The sequence below is a fragment of the Empidonax traillii genome, unplaced genomic scaffold, assembly GCF_003031625.1.
Source record: "Empidonax traillii isolate 1590-97213 ecotype Southwest subspecies unplaced genomic scaffold, ASM303162v1 scaffold833:size273953, whole genome shotgun sequence".
In the NCBI taxonomy this organism is placed as follows: Eukaryota; Metazoa; Chordata; class Aves; order Passeriformes; family Tyrannidae; genus Empidonax; species Empidonax traillii.
The window spans coordinates 210,216-232,343 of record NW_020956026.1 but is presented as its reverse complement, the minus strand read 5'-3'; the positions used below and the strand labels follow the sequence as shown (position 1 = coordinate 232,343).

The window sequence follows — 22,128 nt, the reverse complement described above, 5'->3', positions numbered from 1 at the left end:
TATCCAGACACCCTGCAGGAAAGAGACCAAACTATCAATCCAGATGAATGACTAAAGACAAAAAAAAAAAGTTTTGTAGAACACAAAGGTTTGTAATAATAATTTGTTAGTTTATTTAAAATAACATTTTAGTAAAGCTACGCCTGCAATTCAGCATTGCCTAATACAGCATATTTTTTATTTACTAATAACAATCTGTAAAAATGAAATGAATTACATATAACTGGGCACTTCTGCTTACAAGTAATTGCAAGGAACAGGTCTGCATTCATTGCATTACAGTAGAACCTCAACAGCCTGTTCCGTGATTATGTTTTGTGGGACCACCTTTGGACACACAGTGCTGGGAGAACAAAGTCCCTGACTGACAAACACTGTGACCAGATAAACTGGCAAGGAAAGGGAGATGTAATGTAATTAGCAAGTTTATTACATTAATTACTAGTGATAGCCTGGCAACACCTCTCCCTTTGTTTTAGAGGCATACGTGATTTTAGAAGGACAAACCAAGATGTACATTTAAGCTTCAATCCCGCAACTGTCTTCATACAAGGGCCAAAGAGGTCTTTGCCTACAGTAAGCTGCAGGACCAGAAGCTAAACTAATGCTATAGTCATATTTTCTTGCTTCACAGTGCAGAAAATGTTAAGACAAATACCATTTGGGAAGACATAACAAGGGCTCTCTATGTCAGTCCTTTAAAAACACAACCCATGTGTGTTAGGATATGAAAAATACAATGCACGGGTAGCAGTGTCTTTTCCACTTTTGTGCAGCACATTTAAGCAGTTGCAGCTTCAGGCTTCTCAATCACATATCTTCAAGTGATTTGATGCAGATTTATGGCTTAAGAGGCTTTTCCATCATCTGCAATCCAAGCCGTCCAACCATCAGTAAACTGTTGAACAGAATAGTTGTTATAAAAAGAAGAGAAGGAAGGCAAAAATCCCATAAAGAACAAGAAGAAAGAAAATACTGACACGATTTCATTTAGCTGAACTCCACCAGAAGATTTCGTTTTTTCACAGAACTCACCATGTAACATTTTTAAAACAAATATAATCCACAGGTAAGTTAAATAAAATGCACATTTGATAATACAGACAAGAGCAAAAGAGAGGTGATTACCTGGCACCAGCAATTATCCCAGGCATTGCTTTTTTGGTGTTGTAAAATCTCATTCCCATAACAGTAGACAAGGTTCCGGATGCCACTGTTGAAAAGAAGCCCAGTCAGAGCCATTTGGCACAGAAGTACCAGCACAACACTGCCATGCTTGGACACTGAGCAGTGCCACAGACCTATGTGTACAGATAGGAATGCCTCCCTCTGTGTGCAAGCAAACAATTTTCTTAAACAGTAAAGCTGCTGTCACAAACGTCTCAGCAACTCTGGTAAGCGTGCTCCACTGCTCAGGAGAAGCAACGAGGTCTTGTCAGGATCAAGACCACTGTCTGATTGCTCACAACTTTCAGTCCTCTGGAGAGATCACTGACTCTCCCTAAATTATTCCTTATACACAGAACGATTATTTCCTCGAACACAGGCAAGCTCAAAACTGCTAGAAAGCTGGGACGGTGACTGAGTTCACTATGTGGGAGGTAAATATTATTATTATAATATTATTACAGTCCCCATTTCTCTGTGACATTCTGAACTAGAAGGTGGCAACAAATATTACAACTGGAAAGAAAACAACCCCACTTGAAAATACAAATTAGAGAGAAATCTAAAGAAACAAACTGAAAGAGAGATTACACTCTTAAACATTACTCTAAAATATTTAATCTCTAAATCTGGAAAAGGAATCCCATCAACATGCACATGAAATTTACTGGGACATTGTTTCTTTGAAGAACAAAGGCAGGTGGAGGTGCTGTATACCTTTCTCCAAAGCCTTAAGTTTGTTTGCATCAGACAGGGCAAAAGGTATTCTAGAGACACTCTGTCAAGGTTTTATTTCTAGATTTCTACCCATGACGTACTGTGACCAACCTAAAGCTCTGCAGGAGCCACAGCTGCACATCGTAAGCAGGGTTGAGGAAGAATGAAAGTTGTACTAGATCATGACACACCACCGCTTTCAACAGCTCCTTTTGAAGGCACTACATGCACCACATCAGAATATACACAAGCTGCTCGTCCTTCTTCCATGACACTAACTAAAAACTTGTGCCAGAGATGCACAGCCACTCCTGTGTCATGCCAGAGACAGTTAACAAATGGAAATTTTTCTTCATATTGACCTGAATTTTACATTTCATTCCTTACTGATGGAGTTTGGTCATCTGCAGTATCTACCAGTGGCTTCATAGAGCCTTTCAGCACATTAGTCTTATTGGGCTAAAACAGCCTTAAATCACTGTAAAGCTGTAGTATCATAACACTGCTAACACTATGGAATAGTTACAGAACTGGAGGACACCTCAAGAGGTTATCTAGGATACCCTAGTGCCCAAAGGCAAGATCAATTCCCAATAGTGGTTTAACAAGGTATTACAATCCTGCAGCAGTGGAAGTCCCTGAGGTTCACCTATTCTGTTTCAGTGCTCCGTAACACTTTGCACAGTCATTTCATCCTTCACCTGAAGAGTTAACTACAAGATATGCCCACAGCTTCTTGTACATTCTACTGTAAGCAAGCAGAATAGACCAGTGCCTCCTTTCTTTTACATACTTTTCTTTTACATGCACTGTTTCCTCCACAGTGTACGATGCATTGAAATATATACTGGTCTTCTGACATGCTTGCGCAAACAAGATTCCATAAGGCCACATACCACTTGACACAGTGCTGTCACTATTGCAAAAACAGTGCTTATTCCATGACCACAGGCTAAAAATGCTGCTTCACAACCGAACATTTTCCTGCGCCTACATTAGTTAACACAGTATCTAATCTGGCAGCGGAGATAGGTATTTCTCACCAACTCTGGCTTCAAGCAGGACAACCCAGGGTTTACAACCAGGTACTGTGCTCGTACACAAATAGAGCCAGGAGGTCCAGTCCTGCCACCACTTACAATTGTACAGATAAATAATGGGCACGGGTCAGCTGAAACACGCCAGAAAAAAAAAAAAAAAAAAGATTACTATTCCCACCGCAACCAGTAACTCTCAGTACTCGGCCGAGCAAACTTACCGAGAGAAAGCCACACATTTTTTGGGTCTTTGGACTGCTGGTAAGCGCCTAGTCCCGCTAAGCCGCCAAACAGAAGACCAGCAGCTAGCGAAGGGACGCTGCCTTGAATAAAAATAAATACAGAGCAGTCAGTGAAAGAACACGCGCAAAGCCACTCCGCACACCCAAGAAAGGCACCCGCGGGTTCCCGTTATTTGTAAACCCACAAAACCAGCCTAAACAGCAGACACGGGAGCGGGGTGGGGTTTTCTTTAAAGATTCTCTGCAGGCCTCGGCGAGCACCTTGTTTCGGTGGTAGCAAGGACTTCAGCGGGGTTTGCGGGGTCAGTGCCGGCAGCCGGGCCGGGACCTGCACGGCTGAGCGCTCCCGCAGCCCCGGCGGCCGCGGGACGGCCCCAGCACCGGGCCCGGCACCAGGCCCGGCACCCACCTGCCTTGGCGTAGCCGACGACACCGCCCGCCGCCACCAGCGCCGCGTAGCCGAAGCCCAGCCAGTCGTACTCCATCTGCGGGCACAGCGGAGCCGCGGGCAGGGCTGCGCCGACCTTGGGCCGCCCTCTCTCTCCCACCCCGGCTCGCTCGCACTCTCGCTCCCCGCCGCGGCACCGCCTCCCCCGGAGGTCCCGCCCGCCGGCCCTGACGGGCACTGGGGGAGGAGCCGCTAGCACCGGTCCGGCTTCGGGAGGTTTTGCTCGATTGAATGCAACTAAATAACACGGTGGGAAAGTCAGAAATAAAGCAAAAGCGCACTCATGCCGCTATTCTTCCCAGGCTCAGCATCACGCCGGACTGCCAGGGAGTGGGGAGTGGCGGCTGCGGCCGGTCCATAGCGCCTCTTCTGCGCTGCTCATTCCTCCTCGCACTCTAACCGTGCCCCAGCGCGGGTCCCTTCCACGGGGTGCAGTCCTTTAGGAACAGGCTGCTCCAGTGTGGGTCCTCTACGTGGTCACAAGTCCTGCCAGCAAACCTGCTCTGGTGTGGGCTTCTCTCTGCAGGGGCTGTAGCTTCCACCAGGGCACATCCACCTACTCCGGTGTGGGGTCCTCCACGGGCTGCAGGTGGATATTTGCTCCACTGTGGACCTCCGTTTGCTGAAGGGAATTAGCCTTTCTTACCATGGTCATCACCAAGGGCTTCAGGGGAATCTCTGCTCTGGCACCTGGAACACTTTTCTCCATCTCCATCTTCTCCATCTTCTTCACCAACCTTGGTGTCTGCAGGGCTATTCCTCTCAAAGGTTCTCAGTCCTCTCTCCAACTGCAGTTGCTGTTGTGCAATAAGTTCTTTCTCGTTCTTAAACATGTTATCACCGGTGCTCGGCCTTGGCCAGCAGCAGGTCCGTCTTAGAGACGGCTGACGCTGCCCAACATGAGGGCAGCTCCCGGTGTCTTCTCACAGAAGCCACACCTGTAGCCCTCCTGCTACTTGCCCTGTAAGCCCAACACAGACATCAGAAGAAGGCATCTGGATTCCCTGGAAACTCTGCTGAGGATGCCATGCACAAAACAGAGTGGTGGTGGTGATGTGCTGCAGGGCACAAACCCCAGCACAACATGGAATAGCTTCCCCAGCACTGCACAAGATGCAGTCCAAATGCAGGCTTGTTACCCTGTGCACAGCACCAATCCATACACTGAGGTGAGGTATTTCTGTGTTTTATCCTAGTTTGTGCAAAGTAGGGAGCTGGGTGATAACCCACAAAAGGGTTACCCAGCAACCATCAAAACTTTACACTATTTGTACAGTTTAACAAAGTAATTACACTACTATTTATACATTTTACAAACTAAAGCAGAAACATTCATTGGTTAAAAATTACATATCTTTTTGATTAATTCGGACTCGACCCCTTATTTGCTAATTATATCTCTCACTTCTCATGGTAATTAGTCCACAGTAGCAGTTCTTCTTTCCTTTTGAGTCTGGGGTCTGTTTTAAGTAGATGCTCAATGAGTCGGTGGTTGTGACTGCCTACTGCCAGATTTTACCTTTCCCCCAGTTACTGCTCAGTTCTGCTGACTTCACTCCTGGTGGCTCTTGTCCAGACAGCCCATTCATCTTAGCATTATCTTCTCATGTCCTTAAAACAAAAGATTAGCTAAGCATATGATGCTCAAATGCGATTGCTTAATCATAACTGTCCAGCTACAGCTACTAACAAAATAAACAAAAAAATTGCAAAGTTTGACTTAAACCTCTATTCAAATCTTGAGGGGCTCAAATCTTGAGGAGCTTGGTATCAGTCCCAGTTCCTGAAGGAGGGTGCAGCTCTCCCAGTCTGGATCTGCAGAGGTGACTGGGACTGAGAGGCTGGAGAGCAACTTTGCAAGAAAGGTCTTGGGTATCCCAGAGTGTCACAAGTTCCCCATGAGGTAGCAGCATGCTCTTGCAGCAAAGGTGATAGACAGCACCCTGGGCTGCATTAGGCAGTCAAGAAATGTGATGCTTCCCCTCTGCTCTGGGGTGAGACATAGCTGGAATCTTGGGTCCAGTTCTAGGCTCACTGGTGCAAGGCAGGCTTGGACATACTGAAGTAGATCCAGAAAAGGTCTGTGAAGATGATTAAGGGCTTGAAACATCTTTGATACAAGAAGTGTCTGAGAGAACTGGAACTGTTCAGTCTGCATGAGAAGAAGCTCAGAGGCGTCTTATTGATCCATATAAGTATCTGATGGGGAAGGGTAAAGCAGGTGAAGCCAGGGTCTTCTCAGTGGTACCCACTAACAGGACAAGGGGTAATGGGCACAAGTTGAACTACAGGAAATTTCATTCAAACATAAGTAGAATAATTTTCATTATGAGGGTGCCCAAACACCGGAAGAGGCATTCAGGCAGACTGTGAAATCTCCATCCATGGAGATATTCCACTCCAAACTGGACACAGCCCTGACAATGCTTTGAGAAAGGGGGGTTGGAGTTGGTGGGCTCCAGAGGTCCTTTCCAACCTCAGTTTGACCCATGATTCTGTGTGACACAAGCACTGTGAAATTGGTGCAAATTTCTCAGCTGATCTCTGCCTCCTTTCTTCCCAGATGTGCTTTGAGAACTGACCACTGAGGTTTGTGCTTATGACAAGATCTTGTATGTATTTTACAGGAAGGAATACATCATAAGGCCCCACCTGACACAAGAGGCAAATCACCTTCTGACCTCTGGCAGGGCTTATTCATTAATTTGTGCCCAAAGATTTACCAAACTTGTCAAGTTTCAAGTCCTGCCTTGTGTAGAACAACATAAATGATCTGTTGATCATGCTTTCTGCTTTATGTTTCTTTTTTTTCTATGGCTGCACTACTGATGGTAGCTATGCTTGGGCCTGGATAGATTTACAAGGAAGGAAAAAACCAGAAGATTTGAAGCTTGCACACAGTAAACTATGGTGAGATCAATTCCTTCATGAGACAATGAATTTTTCCTTCTATAACACACTCTGAAGAAGAGGTGTGCAGGGTAGAACTTTGTTCTGTTATATAGGAATGATTATGAGACTAGTACAAATGGATTTCAACAAAAGAAAGTTAATATAGTTGTCAGACTTTCACTAAACAAACAAAAAAGACCAATACAAACCATACACACACACACACAAAGAAACAAAGCAAAACAGAAACCCAAAACAAAACCAAAAAGAGCCACTTATTGCAAATCAGTGGCTCAATGGCAAACCACCAGTTTCCCAATTTTTGTCCTGAGGCTTTCTCTATTTTTGTAGTTGTCCTGTTTCTCATATTCTCTTGTCCCCCTCTCTCAGAGCTCCGTGCCTGGAAAAGGCTTAAGACTATAGATCACATTTGCTAAAGTTTACAGTCTTTTGTGGCAACAACTCAATTTGCATTTTTGTACAATTACCTGGCCTGAAGCATTTAACCAACATAGCTAATGACTTGCTGATCAAAACCAGGCTGGCTCCTTTGTTTGAAGCAGGACCTCTGCTTTTGGTTTGAAGAACCTAATCAAATAGTATAGAAAGGTTTAACTGTTACCTACTTGATGCTATTGTTTTGCCTTGAGTGCCTATTTCTAGTGGCTATTTCTAGGCCTATTTCTAATGCCTGTTTCCAACCTCTTCAGGTGCCTCTCCCAAAAATGACGTTCACACAGCAGCCAGTTGTTTATCATTCCTGTGAGTGAACCTCGATGCTAGCTTAGCAAACCACCACCGTGCAGCCTTAGAATTCCTGCAGGCAGTCACCAGTCATGAGCCAGCAGGATTTGCTAGGCAAAGACCTTTCCTTGGATGATCCTCTGTTAGCAAAGGTCTGAATCTTCCCTTGCTTCTCTGGCGTGGGGAGAGGAAGGAGATGGAAAGCAGTGCCATAGCTATCGTGTGGCACTGTGAATCTGCAGCAATGAAAATCCATCTTTGTTCAAATCCACTAAGAATGATTTCCAGAGGATCAGCAAAAAGTGCTCCTCTGCTGCGGAGTAATGCCAGTAGAATTATTTTAAGCCTTATGTCAAGTTGTAATGTTTCTTAGATATTTTATGATCACAGGCTGGTCCCTGGTGGAAGGTGAGGGCGTTAATGGTGTAACACAGTGTCTTGGCCTCCGAGTCCATGTGTGCTACCAACAGACAGATTTTGGCACCATCCTCCATTCTGTTAGCAGCACCTTAATTCACTGTTTGGTTTGCTGATGTCACTACTGACTTCGCAACTTACATAAGTCAGAATCTTTGAAGCTTTAACTGAATTAGAAGCCAGCAACTGACTCAGAAGCCAGTGAGAAAACAATCCTACCGGCTACTTCAGTTTTATGCCTCTTGTGGCATATGATTTATTCATGGGCATCAAAGCTTCAATCTTGCGGTTGTGGATTCCAAAATGATGGGTTTGTGGTAGCTGTGGTACCCACAAATTAAATGAGGCAAGGTTTGAAGGACAAGGCAGTGTACTCTGAAAGAGGAATGGGATATTGCAAGAGAGCAAACCAAACCAGACCATGAGCTTGGATTTTGCTCTGTTCTGCAAATTCTGCATCACCTCTCCTTATTTTATGCCCCTACATCACCTCTCCAATATTGGACCCATATTAATTGGCTACTATATGACCTCTAAGATGATGCCTCATAATAGTGGTAAAATTAAAACCCGAATACATATTTGACAGGCTGAGACAGATGGAGTTGTTCAGCCTGGAGAAGAGAAGGCTCAAGGGAGACCTTACAACAACCTTCCAGTACCTAAAGGGGGCTTTTAAAAAAGTGTGAGAGGAACTTTTTATATGGGCAGATAGTGACAGGATGAGAGGCAATGAATTTACACTGAAAGAGTAGATTTAGATTAGCTGTTGGGAAGAAATCTTTTACTCAGAGGGTGGTGAGGCACTGGAACAGGTTGCCCAGAGAAGTTATGGATGTCCCATCCTTGAAAGTGTTCAAGGTCAGGTTGGATGGGGCCCTGAGTAACCTGGTCTAGCGAATGGCATCCCTGCCCATGGCAGCAGGGTTGGAACTAGATGATCTTTGAGGTCTTTTCCAACCCAAAACATTCTATAATTCTATGATTTTATAGTTCTATGAGTCCACATCCACATTACTTTCATTCCTTAAGTGAAGGTAAAAGGATACCTCAGTAAACCTCTCTTTATACCTCAGTAAGCCTCTCTTTTTTCTTTCTTTTCCTTTTTTTTTTTTTTTTTTTTTTTTTTTTTTTTTTTTTTTTTTTTTTTTTTTTTTTTTTTTTTTTTTTTATTTTTTTTATTATTTTTTTTTTATTTTTTTTTCCCTAGACTCAACTTGAGCAGCTGCCTGGCTCCTAGTCCTGGGATTGTCTCTGCTACTCCTTCCTTTGGGCTGGCACAACTACTGCTTGGCCTTTTGGCAGAAGAATTGATACAGCTTGGATGTGGACAGGATTCCACAGGATTAGGAATGGGAGGGCTGTGAGCCTGCTGTTTTAAGGCTGGCTTTTGCAGCACTGCTGCCAGACATCAAGCCACAAGCTCGGCATAACGTTTGTCCTCCCTTCTCTTAAAAAAATCCATCTTTTGGACCCACTGCCAGGGAATGTAGTTCAGGGCCTCGAGACCAGAGCCCTAGAGCAGTATTTGCACAGATACCTGGTTTGAAATAGCGAGCCCAAGCCCTCCAGGGAACATAAGAGGCACAGTGCTGCATCTTGCTTTCCTTAGACCCTCTCTCACAGCTGTATTCCCAGGGACTCTTTCACAATCGTTGCAATCTGACACTCGCTGCCAGACATTTTTGGCTGCTGTGCACGCCTCTGATGTTGCAGGCACACACAGAACATACATCTTCCTAGGGGTGGGGGATTTTTGGAACTATTTGGATGTATTCAGCTGAGGAAAACTGCGTGAAACCTGCAAATTATTCACAGTGGGGAACAGCACACCTGCAGCCACATATGTTGTGTAAGCCTGAAACTGCAGGTTCTGCTGATCCCAGAAGCTCTGGGAAGTGCTTGGCCACAGGGCCTCTGTCTGCTGCAGCCCTGCTCATTACCCAGTGCTGAGCACTGGCTTGTCTGCTGGCTTGGATCAAGTCCTGGGAGCTAACTAATGTCTCAGCTCCCCTATTAATTTAACAATTCTGTGCTGTGGGGTGGAAAACAAGCTACCTGAGGGCGTTTACTGCACCTGAAGAAATAGCATGTCTTAGGAAAGTAGCCTTAGGAGGGTAAAAGCTTGTGAAGAAACTCTCAGCTAAGTTTAGCATCTAACAGATGGGAGACTCTACAGGAGAAAGCTCCACTTAATTTGAGACTTAGTAAGAACTGGCCCTGTCAGCTCATACATCCCATTGCAACTACTGTGCTGTAGAACCACATTGCAGATAATCCACGTCTTGCATGACTACCTGCTTTCATTAATAGACCAGTTAAACAAACCCTGCTGATAAGTCCAAGGTTTGTCCTAGGCTAAGATGATAGAAAATAAAGGGTGAAGCAATAGTGATGTCTCTACTACTGACAGAAGGTGCTAGCTACTCCAAATGTCCTTTGCCCCCTACCTTACGTACAGAGTGGCAAAAGAGGAATGCATGCTGCTTCTCTCTTTCTTTTTTGTTATATTGAATATCTGAGATGCTAGGGAAAGAAGGAAAAGCATTGCAGCATCTGCAACAGGCACAGAAGTTTGCAGTCATGGAGCTGCTGCATCATACAGTATGTAAAAACATCCTTGATGCTAGGAGTGCACAAAGGTTGATGAAAGGAAACTGATGATTTTCATTCATAAGCGTGAATCCTCATCCCAAGGTGATGACAGCCTGTGCAGATGTACTTGTCATAGCTTCAGAGCCTTGTCTAGTGGGGTCTTGAGCCCCTCCAAGGATGGAGATTGCCCAGCCTCCCCACACAGCCTGTTCTGTGCTTGTTTTAACGTCCTTGGAGTCAAAAGGCTGCAGTTCTACATACCTTACATCCTACGATGTGAGATTTCAGCTCCTTGGGCAAGGTATGTAAAAGTCTTTAGGAGCTCATTAAGCAGAAAGACATCCAGTGGGTTGTCTAAGCAAGTCAAACTGACTTCAGCGGAAAGTCTGACTTGCTTGGAAATCCCATCAGAGAGAGCACGTCCTTTGCATGCCCCGTGCCAGTCAGTGTCTCAGTGATGACTAAACAGAACTGAAAACTTTGGCTCTCTGTTAATACTGATTCAGAAAGGCAGCTACAAGTAGCGCTGTGAAAGAGTTTACTTTTTGTTATTTTCCTTTGCCATAATTGTGGAAAATGAGGAGGTACAGGTACAGGTTGCTCAGAGCCCAAACTCCCTCTATAGGGGCACACTACAGTTGCTGAACTGAATCACTGCTGTCACTGTTGTGCAGGGGAATGTACCTCCTCCAGTTTTCATCTTTCCCTGGCTTTTACTGCTATTTCAAAGTAACACTAACATGGTTAGGTCTCATTGGTTTTGATGCACTTTTTCAGCCTCGCTGCCAGAAATCATTCTTTTCTCTCTTCTGCAATGATTAACTGTAATGTTCTTTCTTAATAGCAGCAACAAAAAAACAAAAACCAACCCAACCAACAAAACCAACCCAACCAACCAACCAAAAAAAAAACAAAAACAAAACAAAACAAAACAAAACAAAACAAAAAAACAACAACCAAAAAAAACCCACCCAAACCAAAAAAAACGCCACCACAACATCCCCCAACAAAAAAAACCCCAACCAACCAAAAAACCCCCACCAACCAACTCACAACCAGACAGAAATCTGTAATGTTTTCCTATATTCTTACTTAAAGAGGTAATATAACCCATTTTTTAAATACCTGTATTTCTTCAGGTTCAGAGTGCAACACACTGTTGTGTCCATAACTTCAAACTGCTGGTCTTACTTCTTCTGCTGTTGGGTGATATTTTGCCATTTGTCTGTGGAATCTGAACAATGACTTGTTCGTACTCTGAGCTACTTTAAACATTCACACAAAATGGGGAGAATGCCTTTATTTTATTTGAGATGTTTTAATTTGGGGGATACTCAGCTTGACAGAGCAAGAAGGGGATGATCTGGTTCCAGACCTCTCAAGTTCTTAAGTCTCCCATCCTTCCTAAAACACCCTTTTTAAAATAATTACTTTCTGTGAAATATTTCTCTCTTCAGCTGCCCCATGAGAGCAAGATAGCGAAGCTCCCTTCTTCTTTCCTCTTCAAAATACTGAACAGATTTTCCATCAAAGTTCTGCTCTTGAGATAAACTTTTGGTGCCTTTCTGCAAGGATCTGCATTATTAAGTGTTGGCAGCTATAAATGCAGAATAAGCTGACTGAGGCAGATCCTGCCTGTTAAGAACCTTGCCTGCAGGTTACAAGCCATGCTTCAGGACATTTATATGTGATATGTTGTTGTTTCTGAACTGCTTCAGTTTGCTAAAAGACCCTGAAAATAGCGATATTTTAATAAAGTTGGTGTTAAATTGCTGTTATTTGAGGTATTCTTCAAACAATCACTGCTTGCTCAGAAGAAAGGCGGAAGAGCAGCACAGAACCTCCTTAGAGTTAGACATCCCAATTTTTACTGCTTTCATGCAGCTGACTAGGTCACTCAACAGTGCTGCTAACATGCCATGTAAATACAACCACAATAGCTGCAGGAATAACCATTCACGTTTGCTTCCTTGCTTTGTTTTTCAGGACATGATGACCGATATGCATAATTTCTACCTTCTGTTGGCCATCCTAAAATATTCTCAAGCACGGATTTGTTGTTTTTCTTTTTTTTTTTTTTTTTCTGCAGCTTGTTTAGTCTGTCGAAATTTTGTGTACTTCATGTAGACTTGCAAGGGAAAATGCTCTCAGACATTGAATGACCTCCCTCTAGTGGCTATGACTGCGAAATAAAAGTAGGGCTACGATGAAGTGAACCCCAAGGTTAAGTGTTTGTATTAACCACGGTATGAAATGAAAAGAAGTAAACTTGGGAAGAAGACTTATGCCACATCAAAATGTGCCACAGAATTGCTATGTTGTTACCAAAGCTTAGTTACTGCTCTTTCAGCCCTGAAAATAATCTTCCCCACTTTCCATCCTCTCCCTCTGTATCCTTGCACACGACAATTGTATTGGGTTTGCGTGGCCAGGTTTTGGTAGCGGGAGGGCTACAGGGGTGGCTTCTGTGAGAAGCTGCCAGAAGGTTCCCACATGTCCAGTAGAGCCGATGCCAACCAGCTCAAGGATGGACCTGCTGCTGGCCTAGGACGAGCCAATCAGGAATGATAGTAACGTATCTGTGATAACATATTTAAGAAGAAAAAGAAGTTATTGGGCAGATGAAAACTGCAGCCAGAGAAGAGAGGAGTGAGAACATGTGAACAACTCTGCAGATACCAAACTCAGTGGAGAAAGAAGGGGAGGAGGTGCTCCAGGTGCCGGAGCTGAGGTTCCCCTGCAGTCTGTGGTGCAGATCATGGTGGAGCAGCAGTCCTCCTGCAGTCCATGGAAACCGTGGAGGAGGTACAGAGATCCACCTGCAACCTGTGGAGGAGCCCATGCTGGAGCAGGTGGATGCCCAAAGGAGGATGTGACCCCGTGGGAGGTCCATGCTGGAGCAGCGTTCTGGCAGGGACCTGCTGACCTGTGGAGAGAGGAGCCCATGCTGGAGGTTTTTTTCCTGGTAGGACTTGTGGCCCTGTGGGGGACCCACGCTGGAGCAACCTGTGCCTGAAGGACTGCATCCCGTGGAAAGGTGACCCACGTTGCAGCAGTTTTTGAAGAGCTGTTGCCTGCTGGAGAATTTCATGAAGGACTGTATCCTGTGGGAGGGACCACATGGGAAGCAGGGGAAGGACTCCTCTCTCTGAGCTGAAGCAGAAAACAACAACTGACTGTAACCCCCATTACCCAGGAGGAGGTAGAATTTAGGAAGGAAGGAGGGGTGAGTGTGTTTTTAAGATTTATTTTACTTCTCGTTCTCCTGCTCTGATTCTGGTAGCAATAAATTTAATTAATATCCCCACTTTGAGTCTGCCTTGCCAGTCACGGTAATTGGTGAGGAATCTCTCTCAGTCCTTACCTCAGCTCATGAACCCTTTGTTATATTTTCTCTCCTCTGTTCAGTTGCAGAGGGGAGTGGGACAGTGGATGTAGTGGGTACCTGACATCCAGCCAGGGTCTACCCGCTACACAACCTAAGAACACTGGTGGGCCAAAATCTGCATGTAATGAATTATATTTTTTTTTCCAGTTCTGTTAGTTGTCCAAGTAAGATAAATACGCAAACTCCTCTTTTTCAGATGTGTAGAAAAGCTGCGGTGCCTGAAATCCTATCTGATGTTACTAACCACACACATTAGTCTATCAAAAGATGCTGTTTTCTCTTACAAACTTTGCCCCAACAGATATTAAAAGAGCAGGTAAGATCTGGGAAATGCAGCATCTTTATTCCATTTCTAGTAATTTTCCTTTAGTTCTCTGCAGTAAACATCAGTATCTTTGACAAAACAGTATCTGTATGTATAGCCAGCACTTGTATTCCTGTGTTTAATATCTTGTTGTCTGTGATTCAGTACCTTGTCTGCACATTTGTCTTTTAGACACAAAAAGTTCCAAGGATGGGTGGCTGTGTTTGTATCTTTATAGAAAAAGATGGCAATGACAGTGTAGCAAGACAAAAATGGGTGGAAAACAGCCTGTTAAAAATGACAAAAATGCAAAGCTCCTTCAGCTGTGAGAGAAGCTTTGCCCTGGTGTCTCCTTTCGGATCTCTCATATCTTGGCCTCCAAGTGTTAAGTGGAAGGGGAAATTTGCAGGCAGTGTGAGACAAGCCAACCCAAGCTGCATCTACAGAACATTCAAAAAAAACCCTCTTTTGTGAGTTTATGCTTCTGGCCCAGAAAAAAAATAGTATGGATGTTGCCATAAACAAAGGTATGTGGCAGCTGTAACCAGAATTTCATTACTTTATTTCGATCCCTCTCTATATTGGGTTTATCAAATAAAATAACAAGCAAAAAAGTGGGGGGTTGTCCAGGGGAAAATACAGAAAATATTACTTTTTCACAGAAAGCATCAAGCTAAAGATAAAACTTTATAAAAGACAAAAACTGGCAGTGATAGCAGGAGATAAATGCTTTAAATGGTCTGGGATGTACATTACCATCCCAAATTAAAAACCTGTTCATAACAGATGGCAGTAAATGTGGCATGTGGAAAGTCTTGGAAAGTGCTGACACAATGACAAAGCAGAAGGATATCTGATAAAACAGGAACTACCCCAGGATGTTCACAAAAATACTGGAAGGCACTGCCTTCCAGGAATACAAAACTACTGACTTCACACTATTCAACACCTCCCAAATTGAGCAAACTAGGCATTTTTGTAAATCAATTAAAAAGTGGGGGAAAGTGTAGCTCAGTACAGGTTCAAAAAATGATTTTACAACATTTTCGTTCATATATTTGCTTGAATGACTGAATTCAGGTTCAGAAGCTTTTCCGGGTCCTCTTCTTATAAATACAGTTTGTCTGAGAAGTGATGATGGTGATCAAAGTTAATATAAATGTTGGCACGTGTTGCTCATTCTAGTTTTGACCAGCTCTCATCTCTCATTCCATCGAGTTCAGCAGAGTTTTATCCCTGAAAACCAGGAGCAGGAAGATGGGCATGCTGCTCATGGGCAGCAATACTGAGCACTGCTCTGGAAACAAGCTTGCTGCCACCGGGTCTTAAGAACAGCCACCATCATCACTGCATTGCTTGGGTGTGAAGACAGCCACAAGGAACACAGGTCAGTCCCTCAGATGCCTTTAATTTCATGTCTTTCCTTAATGTTGGAGGTTTGGAAGTAGGAAAAACACTGTTTCAGAGCCTGGATCTCATTCACAGGATTAAGGCAGCACAACCTGCTTCTCCTCTAAACCCTACCTGTTTTTTTGCCATTGCAATTCCAGTATGAGCTAATCTGCAAGTGTTAGCAGCCCACTGCCTTTCTTTCTTGCATCTCTACCATAGATTATGAAGAGAAATATAGACAGTTTACACAAAATGAGCCACTGCGTTTGCATTTCTGTTACACACACACGGAAACCGACATTAGGCTGGAAATTTTGCAGCATAAAGGGCTGCCTGATTTGCCTCGGCCTTCCAAGTCCTGTAACTGTGATTTAAGAGTCAAACCAATGCCTCAGTTAAAACCTATCTGCCAAAGGTCTAGTCTCCACCAGCCCCCTGAAGCAGCCCGTGCTTCCTCTTTGGCATTTCTCTCTAGGCAAAGGGACAACTTCTTTGCACTTCTATACCATTAACTGATCCAGCCTTTCCTCCTGCACTTTACAGGCTTGTGCACAGGATCCTGTTCTTTAGAAACCTTCCTTAAATGTTCCCATCCTTGAGAATATTAATCTGCAAGTAACCCATCACACTGCAAAGCCCATCACCCCTTGGACCTCCCTGCCCAGTCACGGGTGCTGTTTCCCCAAGAAGACAGCTCAGACAAGTGGAAAAAAGTCCCAGACATCAAAATCAAGCAGGCTTAGCATGCCTTCCTTGCTTGCCACTAGTGCTGCCAAAATGGGCTGTCACCAGCCTGGGTGTTTCTCCGTGTGGAACAACAGGAGTGACAACAACGTGCTGGTGGGCACTGGCAAGAATCACAGCTGGAAACACCTCCATGGAGAGGTGAGCTGTGGTGGCCAATTGGTGGCAGGTGCTGGGGCAGTAGGTGAAAGGGCAGATATCTCTGACCAACACAGACTTGATTTCCTGTCTAGGATCCTGTTGAGCATCACCCAGAAGTGCTTGTCAGGGCTGTAGCTGTCCCCAGACCCCACCAGCAGATCGAGGGTGCGCTAGTCCTACAGCACAAACTCCACAAAGGGTCAAGGTGACAGCCATGTACACAGATCCAAGGTAGGTGGTCAGATTGTGTGGCAGGGGCGGCCTGCACACATGTGGAGGGTGAGCAACCCCGAGGTTTTGTGCCTGGTCCCATCCCTGTGCAGTCTCCCCACTGCCCAAAGCTGGTTCAGCCATCGGTGTTTAAGAAGATGGAGAGAAGCTGATGAGCAGTTGTGAGTGGGATGGAAATGATCACCTCTTGACCCTGTACAGCAACATGAATTTGTCTGACTGAGCTCATAAGACAGCACGCAAGAACAATTTGCTCTGAAATTCTGGTTTGTCTGTTTTCTTGTTTGTCCAGTAAGACAAGTTATCTCACCTGTCCTTGGAAGGGAGGTGGCTGGCAAAGGTAGGGGGGACTCCTCAGAAGAAAAGATTTTCTTTCAAGGTGAGATTGAAACAATGGAGAAAACAAAATTCAACACCCCTCCTTAAAAATGTATGAAGGCTCAAGTTTGTCTTTTGCCGTCATAAATTTTCATTTCAGTGGGTATGCAAATGCAAAAATGGGTGTCTGGAGGGGTGAAGGTTTAACTTGAATAAGCTCAAGATTGTCAAGCTTTAAAGCAGACCTCAGAATCTGAAGAGAATAAACTAAAACTCAGGAAAAAGAAGCTTATTTAAAACACAGTGCTCTGAATTAAGGCAATGCATGTTACCTTCTTATGCTGTTAGGCTGTTGACAGTGATAAGGGAGGTAAACTTCACCTTGTGTATTGAATCATCTGACAGATAATAAGGATTTGGTCTCAGTTCCAGTAGCTTCATTTAGTACATTTTGGAGGTAGTTTTCCTGAGCTGATATTGACCAACAAACTGACTCTAGTGCTTTGGGAGAGTTGCAGTCCTGTATCAGAGGAGCTAAATTCTAGAGGGTAGTTTGGGAAACACCTGCTTCCCACAGTGGGAGTGAACTGGACCTGTGGGGACACGCTGGGTGCCGAGGACAGCCAATTCGAGAGCTGCTCTTCAGGAACTGCCAGTGCCCACCCCAGCACCTTTTCAGGCATGCTTCTGCCAGTTTCCACCCTGGCCGCCCAGGTAGTGTGACAGCAGCAAGGTTTGTCCCTCAGCATGTGTAACATAGCTTTAGATGTGATCAGATGAATTTGCTTGTAGATGAAAGGAGGGTACAGGTTCAGGTGGCCAGAATGGAGCTCCCCCCTGAAAAATATGAGGGCTGTTGGAAATTCAGCATGTGGGAATGTCAGTAAAAGTCTCTGTTACTGCATCTGGATTGAAGTTTAGCTGGTTACATGCGTGAGTTATCACAGACACTACCTGATGTAGTATTTGGAAATAAAAAAAAATTTTCCTTAAATGACTCTCATCTAATTCTTTTCTCCAAAGAGTTATGCTCTTTGAAGCCTTTTACACCAATGTCTGACAGTTGAAAGATAAAGAAAAACCAAGTGAGGGAGCACAAGCTCATTTAGTAACTGTGGCTTTTCAAAAAGACTGCTTGAAGACATATCTTCCTTATCCCATCATCGCTAAGTACTGTTTTTAGTGAGAAGCAAAAAATTAATTGTGAGGAAAAGTATTACTCCTTTCCAGTATTTAAATTCTGGTGACTGTGAATTGCCTAGACATCAAACCCCATTTTAAGTTATACCTTCCCAGATGAACTACAATATCTGAATGGTGGATAAAGGACAAGAGTAATTTTTCAAGTAATACTGCCATGAAGAAGGTGCTTTTGTGATTGCTGCGATGGTGTTGCAAAACCTTTGCTTGAGCAGGTTTTTCAAAAGCAGAAGGTTTTGATGAGGAGATTGCAACAGCTTTGTGGGTATGAGACTCAATAATAGTCACAGGAAAATCCCTATTTTTGTAATGCTTTATTCCTATGAGAACTTCTTGCTCAATCAGGAAGTTTCATTAAAATAATGGAGAATATGAACAAAAGAATGAGGATTAGTTATATGAGTAATGATGCAGACACAGGTACAAAATACTTTTTTTTCTAGAGCGTGGCTTATTCAACTAGCATCACTGTCTGGAATCATATTAAAAAACTTCTGTGTCTCTCTCTGTCTGACTTTTGAAGGGTGGGGACTAAGCTAAGGAAAATTAACAATTATACCAGGCAGAACAGAACCACATTAGTGTGTGATGTATGCATTCCAGAGAATGTTGTTCCAAGAGCCCATATCTGCAAACAACAGCAGAATGGAGAGGTACCAAAATGGTTTTAAATGATTAAGTTGTTATGGTGAGAAGCTCAGTGCAAGCTAAAGTGTCTGAAAAACCTCCACAGATCTGTCTGTACAAGTAAATAGCCATGTTAAAAATAAGGAAATGTCGAATGTAATTGCTAGCAGTGCTACTCAGAATTTTCTGGTATTTCTCTTTTATCTCACACCCACATGTGAACAAGATGTGCATTGAGAGCTAACAGCTCTAGTTTGAAAGTAAAGCTACTGCATCAGATAAACTGCAGTGAAGAACAACTCCCATCTCTCTTGAGATCATACTGGTTTGACTCTCAGAATCACCTGCCACATGCCTGCCATTACCCAAGACATACCGTCTTTTTCTATCTACTATACTACCTATTTTTCTATCTACTATTCAGCTCCCAACTGAGGAGTTGCCATCAGGATGACACAGACATACTTTCAAAGTCTAGGAGCGGTTTAACTCTCCACTTACTTACAGTCAAAACTATCCATCATTTTCATTCCTTTATGATTACTGAGAAAAGTAATGAACATATTAGCAACCTTCATCCCGCTTGGAGAGAGCTGAAGAAAGTCTGATTCTTTGCATTTAGACAGAGACAACAAGCAACTGTGTCAAAACCAGTTAAAATCTACTGCCATGGATTCCCAAACTCTGTGTCAGACTAGCAGCAAGAGAAAAAAAAAAACCCTCACTGAAACATTCCATGTTGAGGCTACTTACTTATGTCCCCTGTTGCCTGAGTTTGACAGAAAGTTGCTGCCTCGTGGTTCTGTGGCCTACCCATTCAGATCAGAGAACAGTCTGGATTTCTGGGCTTGCACAGGACTCTGTGGGCTACCTCCTCTAGTAATCAATTACCTCATATTCACTCTGATGCAAAAGTTTGTCTAGTTGTGAATCAGGCAGTGATATCATGCCATGTACCCAATGTCACTTTTGGTCTTGCACAAGAGCAACAGTGCCACGGTGCTCCTTTCCCACTCCCTTTCCCTCCAGGACAGATGGCCTATAGCTGGTCCTGATCCTGTAGGCTTCTTGCAGAAACCAGGAATAAAAGCAGTTCTGATCTGGCACTTTCCCTGCACATTCCCAGCTTCCCTTACACCAAGTGACCGCAAAGTGTCATTCATGATCTCTGTGGAGAGATGTTAATGACCAAGGCACATCCCAGAGGTGGAACCATACTGTCCACAGGTGTCTAGGTGAATTTTGTGACAGCCAGAATGAAAGCAAGGAAAACAGGTGCATTTCTGTGCCTAATGGCTGGCACAGCTGTTAACCACTGTGCTGTCCTTGTAGGAGCAATTACTGCCTTTTCATGGAAGCTCAGAAAGGCTGCTCTAGCATGGCAGGATGCACCTGCAGCCTTGTTCAGTAGCCAGAAAATACCTGGGCACTCGTACAGGTCAGGGGTGATTTCTGTGGTAGCCAGTTGCTACATGCAAACTTTCTCTTGCAGCTCATAGCCTGAGGGGATCGCTAAGTGCTCAACAACTCCTATATTTGGATTGGTAATACTCATTGCATTGCTGCAAAACTGAGACTGATGGCTCAGACAAGTGATCCTCCAATAGCCTAGTGCGTTCCTGTACTTCATTGCCATATGTGTATCTGAGTTGGAGATACAAATATTGGGATGAAGTTATTGATGCTGGGCTTCGTGTGAGATGGAAAAATGGGTGTGAGCGTTCTCATGCAGGTTTTTTTGTGGTATCCAAGAACAAGGATCCTGGATGAGTGCCAGAACCTGCTATCTCTTACATTTATCATCAGGGAATGAAAGCAATAGGAAAAGAGAACATTGGAAAACAGATTAAGTTGTCCCCACGACAACAGCAGCAGCTGTTGCACATACCCTACTAAAGCAGGTTAGAGACAATCCCTTGGGTATGTTTCCCAGGCTGCAGTAACAGTTCTGGTCCCTTTGTAACAGGGCAGAGAGGACAGAGGCAAACTTGCCAAGTTGCTGTCAAGAGGGACTCCAACTTGCCAAGAAGCTGTCAAGAGGGACTCCAGAAAGGGTCTATTTTGGCAACAAAGAGCTTCTAGTGCTCAGCCATCTTGTGCACACTCACTCTTAGTAAAGAGAGCAGAAGCGACGGTGCAATCACACGCTGTTATTCCGCAGATGAGCCTGTTCTGAAAAACCAGTTTAATCCAGTGCATTAGACTGGGAGTCAGGTGTCAGTGTTTCAGTACTGGCTTTTCCCATGGTTTGCTTTAAGACTATCATTTCACCCCTTTCTGCCTCCTTTTGTGGATGGAAAATTATAGCACTGATCTCCCCTGTAAAACTGTGTTGGCATGTCTGAATGAGAAGGGCTTCTCGTGCTTCTTGTGACCTTAATTTTCCCACTTGAACAATGTGTAAATTGCTAGTGACCAGCACAGGTGTATGTCAATGTACACATTGGTGCATACCCTGAGGAATTATTATAACCTAAGACTGCCTGTATCCCAGCTCATGCCTATGCTGTGACACTATTGCATGGAAGTGAGGACAGACTTTGGCTTGGAAGAGGATTCAGAAAAGTTACCCTGAGGTACTCAATAGCAGGGACTGTGCATTCCCACCTCTCCCAGCACCATCAGAACCTCCTTTCTGCTTTATATGAGCAGAGAAAGGAAAGGTGGCCCAGTGGTAATACTGCTAGCCTGGGATGTGGCTGCTACCCTGCACTGTGGTGGTACGTGTTTCTTGTGAGATCTGGGGAAAGTGATTTAGGTCCAGACACTCCAGACCTACATACCTTGAAAATACTTTCCCTTAACTTCCCCATTATTCTATTTCTTATCTGAAAAGGGACTTTCAACAACTTTCTGTCATGCAGGAGTGAAGTGGGACATAAGCAGCCTGAGATAAATAAAGAAGTTAAGAGAGATAAAAGTTAAGGAGAGATAAAAAAGGAGAAATTAAGACTGCTGTAGGAATGTCTTAACTTTCCTACTTTAAGTGTTGGAAGTCTTTAGCCTTTAAGGGGGTAAGAAAAAGTCTTGGTCTTCATTACATGACTTTGGGTAATAAGTATACTTTTTTAAGATTTGGGGACCAGTCTTTTTTTAACTTTTATCTGAACTGAGATTATCATGTCTATCTGAAACTCCAAATATCTCTTTGGTTTAGTTCTTTCATGATACACTATCCATCCAAACTGGTCCTTAAATGACTTCTCTCCTTGCCTGGTGTCCTCCAACTTTTTGTTCTAACAGCTGAACCACAGCCTGACACCATTACCTACCTTTGATATGCCTGAAAAGTTAAAGAAAGAGGCTTGGTCAAACTTGGATAGGAGTTTTTTTGTTAGAGCCTGGAACCGAGTCCCAGGGCTAACACCCCATGCACTGAAAGGGATGATTTCTCATCCAAGTCACTCAGTGCTCTGGATCTGATTTGGATATGTTCTGGTGAGTGTCTGACAGAGTCTGACAGGCTTATAAGTTTGGATTCAAAATCCTTGGCAATCACATTCCTTGAGCACATCTGTCAGAGC

General features: G+C 43.9%; 1 protein-coding gene across 2 annotated transcripts; it reads right to left on the bottom strand.

Moving 5' to 3' along the window:
• Positions 1 to 283: 283 nt before the first annotated feature.
• LOC114066954 (transmembrane protein 14C-like) lies at positions 284 to 3,745 on the bottom strand. Of its 2 annotated transcripts, none has more exons than XM_027902063.1 (4): positions 3,573 to 3,745; positions 3,143 to 3,244; positions 1,129 to 1,301; positions 284 to 898 (listed from the first exon to the last, which is right to left on the bottom strand). In XM_027902063.1, the coding sequence occupies exons 1-4, from the start codon at positions 3,646 to 3,648 to the stop codon at positions 848 to 850; spliced, it is 402 nt and encodes a 133-aa protein (XP_027757864.1). In that variant the 5' UTR covers positions 3,649 to 3,745; the 3' UTR covers positions 284 to 847. The 2 variants fall into 2 exon arrangements, with proteins under 2 accessions (XP_027757864.1, XP_027757865.1); XM_027902064.1 differs by having other exon boundaries at positions 1,129 to 1,213.
• Positions 3,746 to 22,128: the final 18,383 nt, after the last annotated feature.

What these genes read in the sequence shown, in the direction of transcription:
- LOC114066954 (XM_027902063.1), bottom strand. Translation starts at nt 3,648, where the DNA reads ATGGAGTACGACTGGCTGGGCTTCGGCTACGCGGCGCTGGTGGCGGCG. An exon ending in AAATGTGTGGCTTTCTCTCG is followed by an intron (nt 1,302 to 3,142) that starts GTAAGTTTGCTC and finishes CTGTACACATAG; the next exon opens with GTCTGTGGCACTGCTCAGTG. An exon ending in GGGATAATTGCTGGTGCCAG is followed by an intron (nt 899 to 1,128) that starts GTAATCACCTCT and finishes TCTGTTCAACAG; the next exon opens with TTTACTGATGGTTGGACGGC.